This window comes from Diabrotica undecimpunctata, chromosome 3 (genome assembly GCF_040954645.1).
Source record: "Diabrotica undecimpunctata isolate CICGRU chromosome 3, icDiaUnde3, whole genome shotgun sequence".
NCBI lineage: Eukaryota > Metazoa > Arthropoda > Insecta > Coleoptera > Chrysomelidae > Diabrotica > Diabrotica undecimpunctata.
The window spans coordinates 121,825,804-121,851,976 of NC_092805.1; the positions used below are offsets into that span (position 1 = coordinate 121,825,804).

The window sequence follows — 26,173 nt, forward strand, 5'->3', positions numbered from 1 at the left end:
TTTGTGTCGAGTAGTTCTGTGCATAGAAATTTAATTTTAAAAATATTTTGAACTTATTTTTGTACGGTTTTAACGTTTATTTAAAGTGAAACTATTATGACATCGTGTTCTTTTATTTTGTGTCCAAATAACACTCGTAACAATAAGAAAATCTCCACTGGAATATCTTTTCATAGGTTAGTATGAAATTGTAATTGTAAACATTGTACATGGCGGTATTACTTTCGTTTTTAGTGATGCCGCATGTAAAAAGAACAGGTAATCTTTTTAATTTGGTTTATGTGGTTGTAGATTTCCTAAAGATGTTGAAAGGAGAAATGCCTGGATACAGTTCGTAAATAGTGTGGGAACTGGGGACTGGGATCCTTCAAAATTTAGTAAATTGTGTTCTAAACATTTCGCGGAGGACTGTATAGATAGGACCTCATTAGCTGTTATCCGTTTGCGTGAGAATGCAATCCCTACAATTGGTGAATCTCAGGTAACAATAATTAAATGATTATAAATATTAATAAATGAAGTAGGTTATTAAAATAATATAGGTAATATTCTGAATTACACCTGGACATTATACAGTATACAACTTTAATTGTATACTGTATCCAGAAATTTAGTGTCTCATTATAAAAGTTATTTTAATAACAGCTGTAAAACTGAATAATCCCTTGTAAATACTCTATTGTTGTATAATTATCACAGCTACCAAAGCTGCCAGGACCGGCATAATAGCCAAGCATAGCACAACTGTATATATGTAGGTATATATAATCAGATCAAATATTATCATTCAAATATAATGTCAAAAAACTCTTTTTATAAACATACAAATTTCCCATAATTATTGTTATTAATCATTATTTTAAGTCTCAATGAAGAAAATGTTTTGTGTGTGTTTTGTGTTTATTGGCACTAGTTTTCACACTGGCCAGTCAATTTCATAATGATTTTTTTAGACTATAACTTATCACTAACTCAGGGGAGTACTGTGTAGTGTCTGTGTTAAGTAAATGTCTTGTTACTTTAGTAAAGTCGACTTCATTGTCTTTACAAAGAGACGCTAATTGTATCTGAACGTCTGAGGTCCCTTCGGTGAGTACCGATTTACTCGTTTTAAAAGGTTCATATTTATTCATGTTGACTTGTTATGTTTAAGTTTTCCGTTTCATGTCTGAAAAAGTTGGCAAAAAATGGGAAATATTCTTTATTAATAATTTTACGAAAAAAAATTATTCTTCATTAAAGGTTATGCATCACATAGAAATCATTAACAGATAATCTTATAAAATATTAAGTGGTAGATAGGAAAAATCAAAATTATTAATTAATACTGAAGAGGAAAGTGATTTTAAATTTAGATATGCAAGAAAGTCTAATTTTAAAATGTTTTAATCTATTATAAATTATGTCCAAGTTTAGATTCATGGCCTTCTAATAATTAAATAATACATTTAAAGTAAAAAGTAAATAAAAAAATACTTTTGCATTTGTTGATTTTGTATATTGAATATGGTAAATTAGAAATAAATTTAAAAATTAATGCACCTACTGATACATCCTTAAAAGGCCATGAATCTAAATTTAAAAATAATTTTTAAATCCTACAACCAAATTAAAATAACATTTTATGCTGCACCTAAATTTAAAAGCACTTCACTTTTAAGCATAAATCAATATTTTTGATTTTCGGTGTATACCACTTAAACTTGATTATTGATTTCTATGAAATGCAGAAATGTTTATGAAGAATAGTTTTTTTCATGAAATTAATAATAAAGAAATTTCCCATTTGTTGCCAACTTTTTCAGACATACTTTATACCTTACTAACAATTAAAACACTTCTTTCCTTACATGAAGTATAAAATATAATCATATTTAGCTATATGTATATATCTACATTAATTCATTTTAATTTTCACTTCACCATTTTATTATTTCACTTGCAATTTTTTTAACAAAACAAAAATTGTTTATGACTTTCAAAATTTGGATATATTTAATAGAGAATCGAGACAGAAAATATAATAATTAATTAATTCTAATACTCCATCAGTTTATGTATTTTTTCCCTTAATTATCTAGATATTTATTTAAATTAAATATGTAGTGTAAATGACAAATAAAATATAAAATTCGTTAAGCCAGCCCTTTTTACTATTTACCTGAAGAGGCAAATCCCTTTATGGCTTCGACTTTATGACTTTATCAGCGGGATACTTTTAAATTCTGCATAAGTCAGTTCTTATAATTGTGAATGAAGTATACATTTCACTTGCTTTCATTTGCAAATAAATAAGTTTCTATAGGTGTGAACAAAGAGATTTCAACTAGAAGGTTCTTGATATTTTGTATACAGTACTAGTTAATAATTAATCACATTTTTGTTTTGGCTATTCTTTAAATATGTACTATTTGACATTTTTTTTGATGTAACAACAGCAGTTTTTTGCGTTTAAAAATATGATTTATTCTTTTTTTATAATAAAGCTACTTTATTTGTGTACAAAATGAAGTTTTATATATGTTATGGTATTTTAGGTTTATGAAGTTTCAGAACTTTTTATGAATAACATTTTTATAAAACTAATATTAAATATGTTTTCAAATGCAGTCAACTTAAGTTTCAAACCATTTACATACTTGTATATTAATTAATATCAAATATATCTTAAACTACTAATTTATTAAATTAAGGGGGCTCATATTTCCTAAACCTATATATATATATATATATATATATATATATATATATATATATATATATATATATATATATATATATATATATATATTCTAATGGTATGCAATTGTTTCTAAACCTGTCAATCAGTTCAACATGAACCCATAATTTTTTGTAAGCCGAAATGAACTGGCGAGCTGTTGTGATATTATTATAACCCCCTTGTTATCTAATACTTCCAAATAAATAGTTCTATATGATCCTGGGAGAACTTATATAATGGTAAAAAAGTTGATATGCCAGAAGTTAATAATGATTTGTATAAAAGATGTAATTTTTATGCATACTTTAAGACCTCAAAATTATGTGTGGCGAAGAGTGCCTAACAAAAGACTGTTTAACAACATTAGTCTTTAACGTACCAAGTTATTTATCAGTGGACCGTAGAAAATAGACTGGACCTATTTCTATTATAGTTGCAAATTGTTTATATATATATATATATATATATATATATATATATATATATATATTGTAATATATATATATATATATATATATATATATATATATATATATATATATATTGTAATGATGTATTGTTTGTGAATGATGTTTTAATGAGCAATGAGTGTTTTTTAATATATATATATATATATATATATATATATATATATATATATATATATATATATATATATATATATATATATATATATAGGGTTTTTATTGCGGTTCTCAAAGAATTAGTTTGTAAGCACTTTTTGAAATTATCTTTATTATATCTATTATTGTGAAACACACATATATATCTAACATAGCCAATGTAAATTTAAAAGAAACTATCTTTAAATTGAAATTCTTATGAAACTAATTAAATTATATAGACAATGTAAATTTTAAACAAACTATCTTTAAAATTGAAATTCTTGTGACACTAATTAAATTATATTAACAAAATTTTGTACCTTTCTGTCACTGAATGACTAAATGAAACTGTTCTCCAAAATAAAGATTTTAATCACCACTCAATGTCTTCGTTCTCAGCCTCGGTTATCTTTCTTTTGTAAACTTGCCTTGCCAAATACTCCACAATGTTTTAATTATCAGCTACCACCAATTTAGAATATTTTTCTTCTTAATAGCATTTATATTTATTCTTCTTTTTAATACAGCAATATCCAATCACTATATAACTATTATAATTTTAATTTCTTCTAATCTCCATTCACCATATAACCATTATAATTTGATTTCTACTAATCTCCAATCAATATTCTTCTAATATGCTTTCCAATACTATCTAATTTTAATACTAAATCACTGATTATTGCATACTTTATACTTTCTTCCTAATTCTGACTGACTAATGACTTTTTACTGACTTCATACTGACTGCTTACTAACTGTGTCTCTTCTTTATACTGACTTTGAAAATCTCCCCAACTGACTAACTATATACTGACTGCTTACTGACTGACCTACCACTTTGAATCCAAATCACCGAGTATTTATATCTTTTCAATGTTCCAGAATCATCTGGCAAGAAATCATATTCGAATTGTTCTATTTCCTAAATATATGAATATTCTCGAATAGTCTACCTCGCAAAACAGGGTTAACTTCCGTGTTCTAGAGAATTCTTTACTTTTCTATCGAGAATTTTATTGACATTTAGGCTTTTCAGATCAGAATATAAACTTATATGTAAATTAAACACCCCAAATCAATAAATTACACTATTTCAAATCCGTAACTATATGTAAACTAAACATCTTAAATTAACAAATAACCCCACTTTACATTCGCAACCATTATCCAACTGTCACTTTCAGAGTATATTTGGTTGCCTATGCACATGGCTTACTTAAATATATCATGATTATTAAAAAAAAACTTTTTACACTTATTATATGCTAATTTCTTAAGAATGCCCTCATATAAATAATTTTTATAATATTCCCTAGTATATAACTTATAAATTATTTTTTTTTAAACACTATTTTTCTTTCTCCTATGTTTAATATCACTTCAATATATATACTTCAATACGTTCAAATTATCGAGTAAAGTGGTCTGTAATAAAAATCTTTCTTTTTTCTAAATTACTCAATATTTCGCCATTTATTTAAAAGCTTCCTCAGGAGTAAACTAAAAACAATTTGAACATTACAAAAAATGGCGTACAAATACATTTTAAAACACTCACAGAATTTAAAAGATTTCGCAAATAAAAACTGACATTGAAGTATTTGAAATATTGAATGTCAAGATTAAATTGTCTTAAGCACGTTCGTTACAGCTATACGATAAAAAATTAAAATTATTTCAAATGTAAAAATAAAAATAACAATAAAAAAAAAGTTAGAAGAATAATATTTATTTGATGAATTATTAAGGTTAGTTGTTATTAAGATGAATGTTGGCTATTTTTAATATTTATAAATTTTGTTCAATATGTTACAATATATGTTACTTAACTGTCCAGTGTCCGTTTTATAATTTAAAGTGTTTTTATTTTTGTTAATGTAATACCTTTTACTGGGTGTAATACGAGTGGTAATATTTAATAAATTTGTACAAGTGGTTGGATATGCAGACGACATTGACATAATCTTTAGGTCTACAGAGTCTGTAACAAAAGCTTTTCGGTTATTAAGGGCATCTGCGCTGAAAATGAGACTAAAAATAAATGCCCAAAAAGCGAAATATATGTGCGTCTTTAGATCTGGTAATCAGCACGTAGACCAATAATTGACGATATAGAGTTAGGTGTGGATCCCTTCATATACCTAGGTTTGTTACTGACTAAGAGAATAGTCCTTGTTACTAAATGGTACCATGATGCGGCGTGGGAAAACAAAATGCCTCAACACTTCTAAGGAAAATTAAACGTGTATAGAATACTAGTAAGGTCAATTTTGGTCACACACAGAATGACCACAGCGGTTTAAGCGTTTCGAACCTAAGATTCTAAGAAGAATATACGGAGGACTAAAAGAGCAGGGTTTGTAGCATAGACGCTACAACTTTGAGTTATATAGAAGCTTCGAGGAGACTGACGATGGGAAATCCATTAGGGTAGCATGCCTCAGATGGATTGGGCATGTAATCAGAAGGGAGGAAGATGCAACAGTGAGAAAAGAATTTTACTAAAGAAGACCAGTGGGATGACCTACCAGAGATAGAGCGAAACTTAAGTACCTGGACAACTTGGAAGAAGACTTTAAATCCATCGAAATTAAAGATGGAGAAGAGTTGTTAGAGATAAGATATAATGGGGGAGAGTTTGGCTCATAAAGTGCTGTAATGCCAAGGATAATGATGAACATAAAAGACGTTTACTGTAGTCTGTTTTAATTATGTATTAATATTAATAATAATTAATTAATATTATATGCATTATGTCTATTTGGCTTTACTGTACTTTTTAGATCTCCAATTAGTACAAAAACGAAAAATCAGTGGATAAAAAACATGAAAATGTCTGACCGAATCTCTACGCCAAATGATACAATTTGTTCAAAACACTTTGTACCTCATCTCCTTTATCAACCCATCAATAAGACTTCAATGATTGATAAAGCTGCACCTACATTATCTATAGTTCCGGAATACCGAACAAAGGTATTTAAAGCTTTTTAAGACCAACTTAAGAATGTATTCATATTAATTTTTATTTAGTTAACTATGTTAAAATAATTTTATGATATATAATTGAATTCGTATAAATAATCAAAGACAGAAACTTTTGAGCTTTCTTTGTTTTATATATATATATATATATATATATATATATACATATATATATATATATATATATATATATATATATATATATATATATATATATATATATATATATATATATATATATATTGTTATGATGTGTTTTTTGTTTGAATGATGAGCAATGAGTATTTTTAATAATATAATATATAGGGTTTTTATCGCGGTTCTCAAAGAATTAGCTTGTAAGTACTTTTTTAAATTATCTTTATTATAACTATTATGAAACACACATATATATCTAACTTAGCCAATGTAAATTTAAAATAAACTATCTTTAAACTGATATTCTTATAAAACTAATTAAATTCTATAGACAATCTAAAATTTAAACAAACTATCTTCAAAATTGAAATTGTTATGACACTAACTAAATTATATTAACAAAATTTTGTACCTTTCTTTCACTGAATGCCTAAATGAACTGTTTTCCACTATATAGATTCTAATCACCACTGAATGTCTTCGTACTTCGGTTATCCTTGTTTTTGTGAAATTACTTTTTCCAATTATCAGCTTCTACCAATTTAAGATATAGTTTTCTTCACCAGCATTTATACACCACCAGCAAACACCATTTATATTTATTCTTCTTTTCAATATACCAATATCCAATTATTATAAGTTGATTTATATTAATCTCCAATCATAATATAATTTTAATTCCTTCCAATGTCCATCCAATATTCTTCTAATATACTTTTATAATCTTCAATAATTATTTGTGTATAATTATAAATGTGCATTAAATATATGCATAATTTTTAATCTTCATTTAACTCACTATATTAAACAATTGGACTATCTCCAACTAACTTTCATATTTCTTATTAAACTGCTTGACTGACTTACTAAAACTGTGAACAATTGACTTCACTAACTAATCTACTAACTTTCATAATAAACTGCTTGACTTCTGACTAAAAACTCTCATCTTGAATCCAAATCACGGGTATTTATATCCTTTTTGATATTCCAGAACCATCTGGTAAGAGATCATGTTCCAATTTGTTCTATTTCTTCGATATAGATGTTCTCGAAAAAATATCTGTTCCATCCACCGACATAATCATTATTCCAGAATGTTCGACCGTAAACAATGGTCACACTCTGCACTCTGGAGAATTCGTTAATGTTCCATTGATAATTTTGTTGACATTTAGGCTTTTCAGATCAGAATAAACATTCAAATTAGTAACTAACACTCTAATTTAATAAAATACACATTTCAAACAATATATTATTATAACCCCACTTATATTCGTATTATGATTAATTTCTATCTGTCAATTACTTACTGTATAGTTGGTTGCCTAGGCACATGGCTCACTTAAATCTATTTACAACATTAAAATACAACTTTTTACAATTATTATATGCTAATTTCTTAAAATGCCCTCACATAAATATATTTTTATAAAATTCTCTAGTATATAACTTATTTAAAACAACCAAATATCTAATATTATGTAGTATATAACTTATAAATTATTTTCTATAAACCCTAATCGTATCAATATATATATATATATATATATATATATATATATATATATATATATATATATATATATATATATAATGTTCCGAAAGATTTCCGCGCTTAGAGGAATTAGACAATTATTCCTAGAGCTAAGATTAATACTATTACAAAAATTAAGATTAAACTCAACAGTCTTCCGGGTTGAACCGCGTCGATTATCATTGCGCCGAGCTTTCAACATCCTCTATGATGTCTTCTTCAGGGCTTCCGAGATCTGTCTCCCGACCCCCCAGACATTACTACACTGATCGCTAACCATGATCGTGGTTTAGCATGTATTAAGTCAAAGAAACTTTATAATTATATATTTTTTTTATTTTATTAATTAAAAAAGTAAAACACATAGTGAATTTTACATTAACCGAATAATTTATCTTCTTTCATTAATTGATAAAATTATACAATTATATAGGTAATATGGTCCGTCTTCCTTTACCCGAAGGTGCCTTTAAACCGGTTTGAAAGTTCGTTTGAAGACTCACGTGAACTTTTAATATTTAAGTTTTACCATACCTGCAAGTTTATTTACATATATATTTATTGTGAACCTTATTTTTAGCCTTCAAAAAGAAAACTTGAAAAGGATTTGTCTTCCACAAGCCAGCAAGAGAACTCACAGAAAAAACCTTTAATGACCCATCTTCCACAAGTAGTAAAAGGTAAATAAAAAATATAGCAATATTTAAATCTATATAAATGTATTGCAATGTACAGCTGCAGTCATTGAATAGTTTACACCCTTACATATCTAGTAGTAGTTTTTCATATGCGACAGATACACGACCTGGCACAGAGAGGACAAAAAGGATGTTAGAAACAGCAGAGATGAAAACCCTCAGAAAAAATGTTTGTAAGACACTATGGGACAGAGCTAGAAGTACAGATATACGACGTAGAAGCAAGGTGGAGAACATCAAGAACTGGGTAAGAAATAGAAGAGTAGAATGGAACGATCATATAAGCCGAATGACAACAAATAGAGTAGTAAAGACGCTTCCCCAGTAGGAAGACTTAGGCGCGAAGTTACTGGAGGCGCATTGAAAAACAGTCATATCTACATAAAAGAAGAAGACATATCTAGTAGACATTTTACGCTAAAGTGATGTTGTGGCGTAAGTGGCGGACCCGGACAGAATAGGTTGATTAAAATTAAAACACCAAAATAAAATAAATCTACTTTACAAAATGTAACAAAATTGAAATTATAGACAGAAGTTTGTGCTATTCTTTGAGTTTTTGTTGTGCGTGATTCAAATGCATGCTAAGCATTTTGGACGCGTTTAATAGCTTTTTATTTTATTTTTCAATACGCGCGGAATTTTTGACAACAATTTTAAAATTTAATAAATCTGTACGACCGACACTGCGATGTTACAGTATTACAATGTAAAAATTAAGGTGTAAACTATTCAGTGACTGCAACTGTACTTATATACTTATTACTATCTTAAACATTGTACGTCCTTATGTGTTCTATTTATAATTTCAAAAAATTGGTTAAACATGTGAGGAAATATCCATATAAAACTCCATAGTTTTACACCTTTCCTATGTTTCAACAAAGTGGGGCGCCACGCAAGATGTCCTGGTAGCAACATACAAAACCTATGTCCGGCCGATATTAGAATATGGGAGTGAAGCTACAATAACTGCGAGTACAAACACCACCTCCAAGCTTGAAGTCGCCGAGAACACTGCCCTTCGCGTCATCACCGGTGCTCCAAAATCAACACCGATTACATCAATGGAAGCCCAGACCAGTATTGAACCAATACAATGCCGCAGAGAGCAACACGCGAGTTATAGTCGTTGACCCCATAAGCCAGTACCCCAAATCCGATGCGTCAGCACCTGAACTATGATCGACCTGAATATAAAAGTGCAACTTGCGAATTATTGTTTTATTTTCCAATGTGTAATGTATTTCAACTAACCAAACTAACCCTTGAAAAAGTTGAATGCAAAGTACGAATCCAGGGGGAACTCTCTGAACCTTTTAAAACAAATAACGGGCTACGTCAGGGAGACCCACTCTCCTGTATACTATTCAATCTAGCTTTGGAAAAAGTAATACGTACGTCACAAATCACAACTACCGGTTCAATATATAACAAATCTGTGCAAATCTTAGCATATGCTGATGATATCAATATTGTTGGGAGAACGGAAAACGCAGCACGCGAGGCGTACGTAGCATTAAAGGAAGCGGCTACAAAAATGGGTTTAATAATAAACACCAACAAAACAAAATACATGAAAATAGGTACGCAACCACAAACACTACGGCCACTTGTTATAGAAAATGACGTCATCGAAGCAGTTAACGAATTTGTATACCTGGGAACGCTCGTCAATACTGAAAATGACACTACCGCAGAGATAAACCGCAGAATTTGCACGGCTAATAGATGCTATTTTGGGCTTAATCTCCTTTTTAAATCTACAGTTATATCAAGAAATACAAAAGTAAAACTCTACAAAACAATAATACGCCCAGTCCTAACATATGGTTCAGAAACCTGGACTTTAACAAAAAGTAATGAAAACATGTTAGGATGTTTCGAAAGAAAAATACTAAGGCGCATCTATGGAGCGGTAAATGAAAATGGTGTCTGGAGAAGACGATACAACTTCGAACTCTATAGGATATACCAGGAACCAGATATCGTAAAACACATAAAGATAGGACGTCTAAGGTGGGTAGGCCATGTTATGCGGATGGAGCAAACCGACCCAGCTAGAAAAACGCTCCTTGATAGACCTATTGGTCAAAGAAGAAGAGGAAGACCCAGAACAAGATTCCTAGATAACATCGATGAAGACATGAGAAATATGGAAATACACACACAGGGTTGTAAAGCCAAAATGATGATGATGTAATGTATTTCATTTTAATTAATTATTATTCAGTCTGATTTGAATCTTTGTACAGCGAAGTCTAATTTTAATATTGTAACTTTTAAGAACGTAATAAAGTTCTCTCGCATTTGTAAATTAAATAATTATTTTTTAAAAAATCGTCCCTGAAGGACAGAAACTATCAGTGGCGCAGTCTTAGTGGATTTTTCGTAGAATTCCATTGCGGATATTCGTGAGTTTTAACTCTTTGACGAAAAAAGAACCGGTTTCCGTTTTTCATAAACTTTTCGAACTGTCAGTGATTTTGGGCTCCATCAGGACATCCAGAATTTCCAGGGACATCAGAATAAACAAGCAGAAGTACATAAATGTGGTAAGCTAATAATTTTTATTCATATTCAGACTCCTCTTTGCCTATTAAATCCTTTTGTGAAAATAATAGTCAAGAGTACGTATTATTTACTTATTATTTTTGATAGATAAGAATATTATTAAGAAAGAAAAGTATTAAATAAAAATAAAATGACTTCACCAAGTACTTCAAATGCTACTATTATTGTACCTAAGTTAGATATCGCAAATTTAGCCATTATTCCTCGTTTTGATGGTAATATCAATAAACTTTATAGATTTATAAATGCTACCGAATCAATCTTACAATATTATTTTGATACAACTAATCCTAATAGCTTTCAAAATTGTTTATTATTGAACGGTATATTAAATAAATTAGAAGGAAGAGCTGAAGAAATAATTGCGATTAGCGGCAATACTGATTGGGATGGTATAAAAAATACATTAATTTTAAATTTTGCTGATCAAAGAGACGAAAATTGTCTAAATCAGGATCTAGTTAATCTTAAACAAAAGCCAAACGAAACACCTTATCAATTTCATGAAAAGGTGCTAGATTTATTAAATTCTATTTGTAACTATATAGATTTACACCATCTTGGTCAGGAACGTACATACAAACGAGATTTCTTTAACAAACAAGCATTAAAAACATTTTTAGCAGGTGTAAGAGAACCTTTAGGACCCATAATTCGGGCAATGAGACCACAATCTATCGAGCAAGCTATACAATTCATTAAAGAAGAAGATAATATTAAATACTATCAAAAAAGTCAAAATTTTAATACTAATAATAATGATGTTAATAGTAAGAAATGTTCTAGAAACCCAAACTATAATTTTCATTCAAATTCCCAAATAAATTCTCGCAATAATAGACATTTTCAACCTTCACAATCACATCAGTATCAAAGAAACACTCCCCAAAACTATCAGTATAATGTCCAAAATTCTAATAGGCCAACTCAAAATGTTTGGCGACCAAATCCAAATTTTGTTCCCAATAGACCCACTAACATGAGTACATCTACTAGGAATAGTATTCCCCAGTTCAGAAATAGCTTTCAAAACTCTAACAAGCCAGCTCAGAACGCTTGGCGATCAAATCCCAATTTTGCTCCAAACACATCTACTCCTATGAGTACAACTACTAGAAATAGTACTCCCCAATTCAGGAATAATTTCCACAACCCTAGAAATCCAAATCAAAATTTTACATTCGAAGAAGTATATAATACTGAATACGAATCGATTAATAATAGTGATTACCAAAATACTCCTCAGACTTCTCATCAACAAACTTATGATATTGTTAACGAAGAGCATCATCAAAATTTTCAAGACGGCATCTTTCAAAACCAACCGACTTAATAGAATTAAATTTTTCTACAAATAAAAGAGAACTGCCATATATTCAGATTCATAATCCTCCATTAAAGTTACTGGTAGATACAGGTTCCTCTAAATCTTTTTTAAACCCCGAAAAAGCTAACCTTTTCTACAAAAATTATATCTTTTATGAACCCTTTGTTGTTTCCGCAGTATTTCAAAGTACAAAGAAAGACTTTTGTGCAGAAATCCCCATTTTTTCAGAATTTAATCAGGAAGGTAAGATTAAGTTCCATCTTTTTGATTTTCATAGAAGTTTCGATGGTCTTTTAGGACTAGATAATATAAAATATCTTAATGCTAAGTTAGATTTCGTAAATTCTCATTTAACTACTCCATATTCTAGTATACTGTTACGATAATTATCCTGGCCTAAAATAACCGTAAATATTATGACTAATGCTGTTCTGTTTTTAGATTTTACGAGAGTATTCTATTAGCCGGCAGAAATTTACCTGAAGGGACCTTCCAGAAACGGTCGAGCCGATGTAAAAATACCCGTTTGCCTTACCGTTATAATTTCGCCGCTAATCGAGAAGGCTGTTCGATGATTCTAGCGTAAAGGCAATGGCATATATAAAGGACATTTTATTTGGAAGGAACAGTTAATAAAGAAGATTCGCGCTCGCGATATTTTTGTTACGCTCGCCTAAATAAATTATGTGTATTATTTAGTGAGAAATAAACTTATATAAATTATCGTGCCTTTTAATAAATTAAAGTAGGAACAATATAATAAATTAGTAAAGACATTATAAATTAAAGACATAACAATTAATAAATTCACAACAAATGGTGTCAGAGTGAGATCGAACATAAATTAGACTTATAATAATAATATAAGTGAATATAAAATAAATTGTGAAAATGGCTACGATTTATGAGCTGACAGTGACTAATTTAAGAAGACATCTTGAAGACAGAGAATTAGCTTCCACCGGAAAAAAGGCTGAGTTAGTCCAACGACTAAAGAACGCTTTGCTAGAAGAAGGACTAGATCCAGAGACTTATATATTTGAAGACAAACATGATGCTGTCATCTCGTCGATTTCGAAATTGGAGAACAAAGTTTCTGACGATATTTCGAAAGTTTCTTCTGATGTAGCCAAAGTTTCTGGTGATGTAGCCAAAGTTTCCGGCGACATCGCATCATTGGAGAACAAAGTATCCGGCGACATCGCTTCTTTAGAAAGCAAAGTTTCTAACGAGATTTCTTCTCTGGAAAGCAAAGTCTCTGCTAACATCTCTTCGGAAATCTCTAAAGTCACTTCTGAGATGTCTGCCCTGGACGATAGAATATCTTCGTTAAAAAACCAAGTTGCTGCCGATATGTTGGCCTTCGAAGAAAAGATATGGAAAGAGATGGAAAAGAAGATGGAGGAAACCGGGACAGCAGAGAGAGGAAACAATCCAATTACAGTGGAGTCAAAAGAAGACGAGACGAAATGTAAGTTGGAAACACGACCGAAATTTGAAGGAAGTGGAGGTTCTGTCCATGTGAAAGTCCCAACTTTCGACGGAAAATCATCATGGAACAACTACATGAAACAGTTCGAATCAGCCGCAAGAGCAAATGGATGGTCTGAAAAAGAAAAGGCTGTAAACCTGACTATCGCTCTTCGAGGAGATGCCTTAGATGTGCTTCAGACCATAGCCGTAGAGGAGACCGATGATTTCGAACAACTGAAGAAGAGGTTAAATATGCGATATGGCCACGAACATTTGGAGCATGTATATCAGTCACAGCTTAAAAATCGTAGACAGAAGAAAGATGAGGCTCTTCAAGAATATGAGGTAGATATTGCCAGATTAGTACGATATGCTTATCCAACAGCTCCCGAAGACATGATGGAAAAATTGGCCGTTCAAACGTTTATTGATGGTCTTCGTGATCATGAAATGCAGAGAACACTGCGATTAGCTCGTCACAAGACGCTGGTTGATGTCCTATCCGCCGCCCTCGAATACGAGTCAGCTACGCAGGCCTCTGGCGGGTACAGTAAAGTTAGGACTGTAAAAGAGGAAGGAGATGAAGATAAACTTGACCAGCTCGTTAATATGATGAAAAGCATGACATACAAGAAAACGAAGACCATCAGATGCTGGAATTGTGGCGAAATAGGACACGTACGAAGCTCCTGTAAGCACCCTAGGTACGACGCAAATCAAGAAACTCACCATCAGGAAAACTAGAACGGGTCAGCCTTAGGGGGGCAGCTTCGACCCAGAACTTTTCCAAAGACCCTCTCATACTAATAGCTTCTTTGAAATGTCGTGAAGATAGTGTATATGTAGATGGAGACATAAATGGTAAAAAGCATACGTTGTTGGTGGATACCGGAGCGACCAGAACCATTATACGCCCGACAGTTATAAACAGCCGAAAGAAACTGTTACCAACGAGGTTACGACTTCGGACCGCTACAGGTGAAAATGCCAACATTCATGGAGAAATCCAGGTACAATTGGGAATTGGGGCAGAAAAGTTTGTCCATACTGTTATAGTTGCTGACATCAAAGAGGATGTTATATTAGGAATGGACGTAATGAATATGCATGGATTCCAATTGGATTTTAAGAATAAGGTAATCAAAGTTGGCAACGAGGAGGTATTTCTCCATCCACATAATGACAACACTGTGCAAGCAGCCATTACAGAAGATACAGTCGTGCCTGCGAGAAGCGAAACGATCATAGTAGCGCGACTACAGGGAATTGTAGACGAAGGGAGACCTGTTATGATGGAGCCTTGGAACCACGACGATGAGGTTGGCCGTGGAATCATAATTGGAAAGGAATTGGTGACTTCGGCTAAAGAAATTCGTGTGAGACTTATCAATGTCAACGACTACCCAGTGACCATAAAGAAAGAGACAAAAGTAGGAACTTGTGTACCTGTGACATCCATAATTCGTCAGGCGACAACATCTGATAATTCCAACGACAAATTCGACCAAATGGTTGCAGTTGCAGGACAGTCTCTAAATCAGATGGAGAAAAGGAAATTAAGGGAATTTCTTCGGCAGTATCGTGATATTTTCGTAGCGAAAGGAGGAAAGACGGGAAGAACTACCGTTGTTAAGCATAAAATTGATACTGGTAATGCTAAGCCAATTCGTCAAACAGCTCGACGATTACCACAGGCGAAGAGAGAGGAAGCTGAAACGATTGTTCAGGAAATGAAGAAAGACGGGGTGATAGAACCTTCTACGAGTCCATGGGTCTCTCCGGTGGTCCTGGTTAAGAAGAAAGACGGAACGACGAGGTTCTGTGTGGATTACCGTTTGCTGAACAACGTTACCAAGAAAGATAGTTATCCTCTGCCTCGGATCGATGACACATTGGACACATTGGCTGGAAGTAAATTGTTTTCTACTTTAGATTTGAAGTCTGGATACTGGCAGGTAGAAATGGACCCAGTCGATAAAGAAAAGACAGCCTTCACCACAGGATCTGGATTGTGGCAATTCAACGTTATGCCATTTGGACTTTGTAATGCTCCTGCGACATTTGAGAGGCTTATGGAAAATGTGTTGAGAGGGTTATCTTGGAAAACATGCCTGGTTTATTTAGATGACATAATCGTCTTGGGGGAGACATTCGAAGATCATTTGAGGAATTTAGAAAACGTTTTTAATCGACTTAAAGCTGCCCAATTGATGCTAAACCCCAAGAAGTGCCAGCTATTTCAAGGTAAAGTCAATTATCTGGGTCATATAGTCAGTAAAGAAGGAGTGGCCGTGGATAAGGGAAAAATCGATTCCATTAAGGAATGGCCAAAACCAACTGACAAACATCAAGTGAGAAGTTTTCTTGGACTATGTACTTACTACCGGAGGTTTATTAAGAAGTTTGCAGATATCGCTAAGCCATTAACGCGACTTACAGAGGAAGCAAGAGAATACCGCTGGGATATAGACTGCCAAAATGCCTTTGAAACGTTGAAAAAGCATTTAATAACAGCACCAATTTTGGGGTATCCACTGCCAGAAGGAGAGTTCATCTTAGATACGGATGCAAGTAATGTGGGAATTGGAGGAGTGCTGTCTCAGATTCAAGGAGGACAGGAACGAGTCCTCGGATATTTTAGTAAAGTTCTTTCAAAACCTGAGCGGAATTATTGCGTCACGAGAAGAGAACTTCTAGCAGTAGTTAAATCAGTAGAGCACTTCTATCAATACCTCTATGGAAGGAAGTTTTTAATCCGAACCGACCATGCCGCCCTTAAGTGGTTGATGCAGTTTAAGAATCCAGAGGGTCAGATAGCCAGGTGGATCGAACGACTCCAAGAATACGATTTTAAGATTGAGCACCGAGCCGGAGTTAGCCACAGAAATGCTGATTCTCTTTCCAGAAGGCCATGCCCCGCAGAGTGTTCCCACTGCAACAAAACGGAATCCAAGGAAGCAGCAGTGCTAAGAACGACGATTGTCAACGACGACTGGACGCCTACTAAGATAAGGGAAGAACAAGAGAGAGATCCAGTTATACAGAAAATCCGAAAATGGAAAGAGGAAAACCGTCGACCACCTTGGCAGGAAATATCAAACCTATGCTCAGTAGTTAAGACGTATTGGGCCCAGTGGGACTCATTTATCATCGAAGATGGCTTGCTCAAACGAGTCCTGGAAAATGATGACGGTTCAGAGAAAAGAAGACAGTTGGTGATCCCAAAGAGCAGAATAGCCGAAGTACTTCGTCAGTTACACGACAGTCCATCGGGAGGGCATTTTGGTGTAAGGAAAACCCTTCAGCGAATTCGGGAACGGTTTTATTGGATGAACAGTTCCGACGACGTAAAAGACTGGTGTAAGAAATGTACTATTTGTGCTACGAGTAACGGGCCTCACCGGAAAAGGAGAGCTCCTATGAGACAATATAATGTTGGAAGCCCGTTTGAAAGAATAGCTTTGGACATTGCAGGGCCATTTCCAGAAAGTGAAAATGGGGGCAAGTACATGTTGGTAGTAATGGATTACTTCACTAAGTGGGTCGAGATTTATGCACTTCCAGACCAGAAGGCCGCCACCGTTGCAGATAAGTTGATCCAAGAATATATCAGCCGATTTGGAGTCCCTTTGGAGATCCATAGTGACCAAGGCAGGAACTTTGAAAGTGATCTATTCCAAGGAATATGTGATAGACTAGGCATGAAGAAAACAAGAACTACCGCGTATCATCCGCAATCGGATGGTATGGTAGAACGAATGAATAGGACAGTTGGCAAGTATTTGACAAAGATGGTGTCCGATCATCAGCGAGACTGGGACCAATACCTTCCGTTCTTCACAATGGCCTACAGATCTGCTGTTAACGAATCAACGGGCCAGACACCAGCCAGAGTCCTATTCGGACGCGAAATGCGACTACCTTGTGATCTAGAATTTGGGTGTCGACCTGGAGAAGATGTAGCAGGTGAAGATTATGTGATCGAATTACGAAGAAGAATGGACGATGTACATGAGTTGGTCCGTTCCCACCTTCAGATCGCTAGCGACCGAATGAAGAAACGGTACGATACACAAGCCGAAAAGGGTTGCTTTAAGAAGAACGACAAAGTATGGCTGTATAATCCCAAGAAGCGAAAAGGTTGTTCTCCCAAATTGCAGCAGTTTTGGGAAGGTCCATACCTCATCATGGAGAAGATCAACGATGTCATCTACCGAATAAGCAAGATTCCGAGGGGAAAGCCGATGATAGTACACCATAACCGGCTGGCGTCTTTCGAAGGTGACCACGACGTAGATGAAGAAGTGGAAGTAAACCAAGTCCAAGACGTGTCTGACCTCACGTTTGAGGAATTCATGGGTGCCTATGGAGGTACCGGTAAAGCAAGACATGGTGTTACCACTGAAGAAAAGCAAGATCTACTCGCGCTCCCCGATGACTACTCGCTGGCCCTTACCATCCCGGCCAGTATCAAAGACGCACCAGGGTTGGCATCCGTCTTTCGAAGGAAGTTTGGTCGAGTTGCAGAACTTCAATGCCAGGTGCCAGCTCCCGGTAAAACCTTGAAACTCCAAGATGCATCACGTTACCTTTTCTACCTGGTAACAAAAGACACTGCCCGTGACCAACCTACCTACCGAGATGTGTGGGAAGCCTTACTTCAATTGAGAGAGCACGTACTAGAGTCCGACGTGCAAAAGTTAGCCATGCCAAAGTTGGAGTGCCGCCAATTAGATTGGAGGGTTATCCGAAATATGGTGGAGGAGATCTTTAAAGACACCGAAGTCCAGGTGTTAGTCTGTTGCAATCCGCATAGTTACTGGTGCGGAGAGAAAACCGTCCCTTGTCATTTTTATACAACTGGAAGTTGTAAAAGAGGGTCCAGTTGCCGATACCAGCATACAGTTCCGGTTTCAGTCCCGACAAGGTTCCAGGAGGAACCATCTTTTAAGAGGGGGGCAATGTTACGATAATTATCCTGGCCTAAAATAACCGTAAATATTATGACTAATGCTGTTCTGTTTTTAGATTTTACGAGAGTATTCTATTAGCCGGCAGAAATTTACCTGAAGGGACCTTCCAGAAACGGTCGAGCCGATGTAAAAATACCCGTTTGCCTTACCGTTATAATTTCGCCGCTAATCGAGAAGGCTGTTCGATGATTCTAGCGTAAAGGCAATGGCATATATAAAGGACATTTTATTTGGAAGGAACAGTTAATAAAGAAGATTCGCGCTCGCGATATTTTTGTTACGCTCGCCTAAATAAATTATGTGTATTATTTAGTGAGAAATAAACTTATATAAATTATCGTGCCTTTTAATAAATTAAAGTAGGAACAATATAATAAATTAGTAAAGACATTATAAATTAAAGACATAACAATTAATAAATTCACAACAATACCTATAACGTATTATAAATCTGACCTAAAAATAATCTTTAAACAAAAATTGGACCCCTTATCTTGTAGTGTAGCTAAAATTCCAGTTTCTCAAAAATCAGGATGTATATTTATCCCTGACCAAACTATTCAAAAATGTGAAATCCCTGCATGTCTCTCGAACGCAATAGATGGTTTTGCTCTAGTCGAAATCTATAACCGAACCCAAGATGAAATTTTTGTCACCTTAGATGCTCCAATTGATACTGTTCCCTTTGACGAAAATTGTCATGAATTATTCCATGCAGACATAGTGCCTGCTGACGAAATCGAAAAATTTAATATTGAAAATTTAATCCGTACATCTCATATGAACTCTGAAGAAAAACAAAATATTCTAAAAATTTGTAATAAATATTCTAATCTTTTTCATAGCGAGGATAAACCTCTTACATTTACAAATAGAGTTAAGCATTTTATAAAAACTAAGGATGAACTACCTATTTATAGTAAATCGTATAGATACCCCTTTGTTCATAAATCAGAAGTAAATAGTCAAATAAACAAAATGTTAGAACAAGGAATTATTAGACCAAGCAACTCACCTTGGTCCTCGCCTATCTGGGTAGTACCCAAAAAAGCAGATGCATCAGGAAAAAAGAAATGGAGAATTGTCGTAGATTATAGAAAACTGAACGAGAAAACAATTCCAGACAAATACCCATTACCAAATATTATCGATACACTTGATAAATTAGGCAGATGCAACTATTTTAGTACACTTGATCTAGCTAGTGGTTTTTATCAGATTGAGATGCACCCAGACGATATTCCCAAGACAGCTTTCAATGTTGAGAATGGACATTATGAATATGTTCGTATGCCATTTGGACTCAAGAATGCTCCTGCAACTTTTCAGAGAGTTATGGACGATATTCTGCGAGGTCTTCAAGATGACATCTGTCTTGTTTACTTAGACGATATAATTATTTTTTCTACTTCACTACAAGAGCATATTGTAAATTTAGAAAAAGTTTTTAAACGTTGTAACGTTATAAACGTCACATCTCTATTAATTTATATTTAAATAATTATTTCATTTTAATTTGTTTATTAATTTATTAATTTCTTTATCTTCAGTTTAATTTTTACTATTTTTTTTTATTTATAAAAATAGTTGGCGCCCCTGTTTTTCTCTTCTTCCTCTGTCTTTATTTTCTCTCTTTCTGTCCCATAGAATAAATATTTGCCCTCTCACTTTTGTTCGGCAGACTATTCTGTTCTGTGTTGACTGACAAGCTAGTTTCATGATATCTATACCAACATTCTATGACATCTGTGCTAACTTCATTCAGTCTCCCACTTTCTGTCAAAACAACTTTTCTGTAGTGGGATTATTTTTTGCCTCTTTTTGAAATTTATAAAAGAAGGCAAAAATTATTATAAGACTCATTTTTATGGTCTACAACTTCTCTTGGGTTTATTGGAGATATCAAAATTTTATTGGGTTTGTTGGACACATCAAAACTTTATTGGAGATATAAAACTTATTGGTTTACTGGACAATTTATTTGGTCTATTGGTTTTATTGGCATATTTGGAGTTCAATAATTGGTCCGGACATACAGCCACGTGTGACTGCAGCTCTCCAGAAGCCACAACTTCTAAGTGGAGGATCCAACAGCTAGAACACACAAGCCGCCCATCGAAGCAATAAGTAACACTTATAACTGTTAAGCTTTGGCAGGGTTAATTATTGTTTTTTTATTGATTTAAATAAATATGATTGGTTAAAATTTGTCTTATTTGCTATCAAATGAGAACTCAGGTTCAATCCCTAGTTTAAGACAAGACGAACTCACCCTTGAGATACTGAGCTAGGCAAGGTATAGACGATAAGCTCCCATGGTTGATTGAGGTATTATTTTTACAATAGTATTTCAATTCTCTTTGGTAGTCTTATCGTTACACATTGGCGCCCAACCGTACTTGTTTTATTCAGGGAATTGTGCTCTGGGTTTTTGGTTTGGTGGCAAATAACAAACTTTAATAAATACTTTCTTATTTATATTTTTTGTGTGTTCATATTATCATTATTTGCAGTTAATTTTAATATTTCCATATTTTTTGACTGTTTTTATATATTTTCACATGTTGGGTTAAAAAGTATTACCATTTTTTATATATTTCAGCGTATATTTTATACTCAGATATTTTTATATGTTTTTTTTTTGATGGTAGGTACTTTTATACTGTTGTAAGTGGTTTGTTTTTTATTAACTTAACCAGTTTTTGTGGATAGTGTATTTTAATTACTTTCTTAATTTTTTAAATTATTTCTTCAAGATGCTACCTAAACATTTAAAGACAGATGAATTATCATATGAAATTCTTATTAGGAATGTCTCTGTCCCAAATACAGTAGAGGAAAAACGAAAGATCCTTGCTGGACTTCTTTCTCAGGAAGCCAGTAACCGTAGTTTTTCTGATGTTTCTGTTAATCTATCTTTTGATGTTGATTACCAACAAGCTTTAGCTTCCTATTCTGACCTATTAAGTCTTATATCTGATTATTCAGGCACAAAATCTGATAGTAGATTCAAAGCTTTCAGTTCTCGTTTAACTCATTTGTCTGGTAGAATCTCCCGTCTACAGCCAACTTCTGTAGACGAAGAAAAATTAAAAAAAGCTATCCGCTATGATTTGTTGAAATTAGAAGGTACTTTGTCTGACATTGTAGATCAACCTGATATGGTAGACCAACCTGTTGCTTCTACTCCTGATAGAGTAAACCTTAATTATTCTCAATCTTCAGCCTCACCTGTTAAGTCTGTTCCTGTTTATAAATGGGGTATTAAAAAATTTTCTGGTAAAGAACCTCTAATTCCATTTCTCGAACAGATTGAAACTTTAAAGTTTTCTAGGAACTGCACTGATGAAGATTTATTCATCTCTGCAGGAGACCTATTTGAAGGTGCTGCTTTTACTTGGTGGCATAATCACTTTACAAAAAAATCTTTTAATTCTTGGTCTAAATTAGTTGCTTCCTTAAAGGAAACTTATTTACCTTACAATTATGAAAGAAATTTGTGGGAACAAATACGTTCTACAAAACAGTCTTTCAAACAACCTGTCTCTGCATATATTTCTTATATGGAGTCTTTGATGCTCCGGTCTTCAAAATCTATTCCTGAGTGTGAAAAAGTAGATGAAATCATTAATGGTCTTCTTCCTGATTATGTCAAGGCTCTTGCTTTCCAGGATGTGGAATCAGTTGCAGACCTTACAAAGTATTGTAAGAGATTTGAAGCTGCTCTTACTATTTCGTCTCGCAGTAAATTTTCTGTTGAGTCTCTTTCTTCTTCTGCTACATGTTGGAACTGCAACATGACAGGCCATATTTTTCAAGTATGTAATAAACCCAAGAGAAAGTTTTGTCATGGTTGTGGGTTTAAGAATATCACTACAAATGAATGTAGCAGATGTTCAAAAAACGGTTTGAAAGAACATTCCAGGGAAAACTTTTCGAAGACATTCAAACAACCCAAGTCAGTGAATGTGTCTAAGAAAGTTATACCTAAAACTGCTTCTTTTATATCTAATGATAATTTAAGCACTTTTTCTTCCGTACAATCTGAAACTTTACCTTCTTCTAGTACTTCTGTTCTTTCTAGTGGTCCTTTAAATTCTAAGGTACATTTAAATTCTACTTCATTATTAGATGTTCATAATAATGATAATAGACCATATATTTCTATTTCTGTAGGTAGTGAAACAATCTCTGCACTTCTTGATACTGGCAGTAATGTTAGTATTATTGGTTTTCCTTCTTTATTTTTACTTAAAAAACTCAAATTAGCACTTAATTATGATGTTTCAAGTCAACTCACTACTGCTGATGGAAACATTCAGAGTATTTTAGGATATGTTTGGTTACCTGTTACTTTATTGAGTAAAACTCAATCACTTAAAGTGTTAATAGTTCCTTCTATTTCACATAAGATGATATTAGGTATGGATTTTATTCGTTTGTTTCAACTTTGTTTGGATTTCTCAAATTTTTCATTTAAGGCTACAGATTTATCTACTTGTGTAGTAAATACTGTTAGCAGTGCTGAAAATCTTTCTGACATTCAACAGTCACAACTTAACTCTGTTCATCGTAGTGATTCTGTAAATGTAGTAACTGACTCTCTTTCAAGAATTCCTGAAGTATCTCAAGTTTCTCTCTTGAATTTATCTAATTTAAAAACAGATGCTTGGTATAGGAATATGATAGGGAAAGTTACAGTAAACCCTAACTTATATCCTGCTTTTAAGGTTCAGGATAATGTTCTCTATAAACATGTTTTTTCTAGATCAAAGTTTTCTGATTCTTCTCCAGAATGGAAAATTTTTGTTCCTTCTCCACATAGGAAGGAAATTTTGCAAATTTATCATGATGATCCTACAGCTGCTCATTTAGGTGTCTTTAAAACCCTTTCTAGGATTTCAGAATTGTATTACTGGCCTAAAATGAGATCTTTTGTTGTGAACTATGTTCATAAATGTAAAGTTTGTGCTTCTTGCAAGCCTTTAGAGAATATTTCTCCTGTCTTTAATGAAGTTCAGAAGAGAATAGGTCACTCTTACAATACCAACACTAATTGCTACAATTTACGTAGACATGATGTAAAATTTCGTGTAAGTGCTAAAGTCCGGAAGAAAAATAACATCCTTTCAAAAGCTGTGGATGATTTTTCTGCTAAATTAGCTCCCAAATTTATTCCCTGTATTATACATAAAGTTTTATCTCCTTTAGTGTATAATCTTAAGGATCTAGATGGTAAAGACCTTGGTAATTTTCATGTGCAAGATATTAAGTTAGATGTTACTGATTCTAGTGATGATGAGTCTCAATAATGTTGTATAATATGGTAAAGCATTATCTTTTATTATTTTATTTCTTTATATTTTGATATTTCTGTAGTTATGATAAACATATTAATCTTATTTATTTGACATTACCCTAACTGTTTATATATTCCTATTATTTTACTTTGGGTAATTGTTTTTGATTTTGATACAATTAAAAGCCTCATCCAGCACTTTATGTATGACAACATGGTTAGTTGCATACATGGTGTTTTAGTTTTCCTAGGATACATATATCCTAAGGAGATTTTGGGCCAGATTATATGAATCTGTGTTCCTTTTTGGTCTTTTAGAGACAATTAATATACCGTAGTAGGTATATATATTTTTTTTGGATGATGTGTTTTTTCTTATTTCTTTTGGAGTTAAAATAATTATATGCATCTACTTTTAGAAATCTGGTGTAGAATTATGGCGCTTTGAAGTGTGATTGTAGTATACCTACTTTCACTTGTTTTCTTCTATTTTTGTAAACTATATTTATGCAGTACTTTATTCTTTTGTGTAGATCCCTGGTTTATATTTAGTGAGAATAACATTTCTTATGTATCATTATCTTATTTTCATTATTAACTTACTCTTAGTCTTCTAAGACTTGTTTTATGCAGTTACTATATCTCTTTTGTGTAGAACTTTGTCTTATTTGACATATCAAGTAAAGTTTATATGTATTTTTGAGTTGTTTATCAATAATTACATTTGCGTATCAATGTCTACATGCTTTTACTCATTTTATAATTTTGAAATTATTGTTGCCTTACTTTAGGTACTCAGTTATCCTGAGTACTAATTTTTTTTTGAGATTCATTCATTAGCAGTATCCATTAACTATTCATTTTTGTGAGATATGATCTCTATATTATGTATTTACCTGACTTTGCTTATTTGTCTTTATTTTTGTATACTTACCTTTGACTTTGATTATTAACTAGACTTCATACTATGTGTATAGAATGCTATTTTGCAAAAGAAGTTGTTGTACTTCCGAAGAAGAATTTCTGAAGACAGAATTCTTCAACAATGTATATCTGAATATATCAGATGCATTGCCCCTTTGTTATTATTATTTTTGTTATTGTGGGCCTGAGCTTTGATGCAGATGTACATTCGTACCACTGGATCTTCCTTAAATGGTGGGTTGTCTCCAGGGTATGGCGTCGGGGGGTTCATGGCACATAGGGTTGTCGTCTCCGAGGAGCGCTGTCGTGGTTTAACCGTGGGCTATGGGCTACTGAGTTCATACCAACATGGTTTCAATTGATCCTTTGGTAGGGTCCATGTACAGTACCAAAGTCTACAGATACCCGATTACTTTAAATTAATTTTTTCCCTTCATTTTTAGTCTGATGAATACTAAAATTCATTGGGTAATATGCATTTATATTCCCCTGAGCATTCCCCTCAAAAACTGTATATTATAATTATTAAATTTTTATTATAAACTTTATGCTACACCATCTTACTGCTTATAGTCGACACGTAATTTCGTGAGAAAATTTATAGGAACCAGAGGAGTAAAATACTACTAAAATGGCAACACTGTTAGAGTTACCACTACTTTATTGAACAGTAGCGTAGATATCTAATTTTTAATTAAATAAAAGTTTTTATTTTTATTTAAGAAAAAGTTTCATTTTCTATAAAGTTTAAATAAAAAATATTGGTGTTGTTAACTTCTGTGATATATCTAGGAAGTGATAACACTAATCGACTCGGCTAAATAGAACTTATTGTAAAATAACAATACCTATAAAAAATTGTTCATAAAAGTAATTATCACATACAATTAAATAAATTTTTTATGTACAAGTATT

At 32.9% G+C, this 26,173-nt stretch overlaps 1 protein-coding gene across 2 annotated transcripts in view; it reads left to right on the forward strand.

Annotated features, from left to right (window-relative positions):
- LOC140437338 (uncharacterized) overlaps positions 1-26,173 on the forward strand; it is a 48,348-nt gene continuing 22,175 nt past the window's right edge. Inside the window, exons 1-3 of one of the 2 annotated variants that reach the window (XM_072526813.1) lie at positions 1-176; positions 292-481; positions 8,571-8,670. In XM_072526813.1, coding sequence (XP_072382914.1) covers positions 97-176; positions 292-481; positions 8,571-8,670 — 370 coding nt within the window. In that variant the 5' untranslated portion in view covers positions 1-96. Of the gene's footprint in view, positions 177-291; positions 482-6,123; positions 6,307-8,570; positions 8,671-26,173 lie in introns of those variants that run through there. The other variant, XM_072526814.1, reaches the window with a different exon arrangement.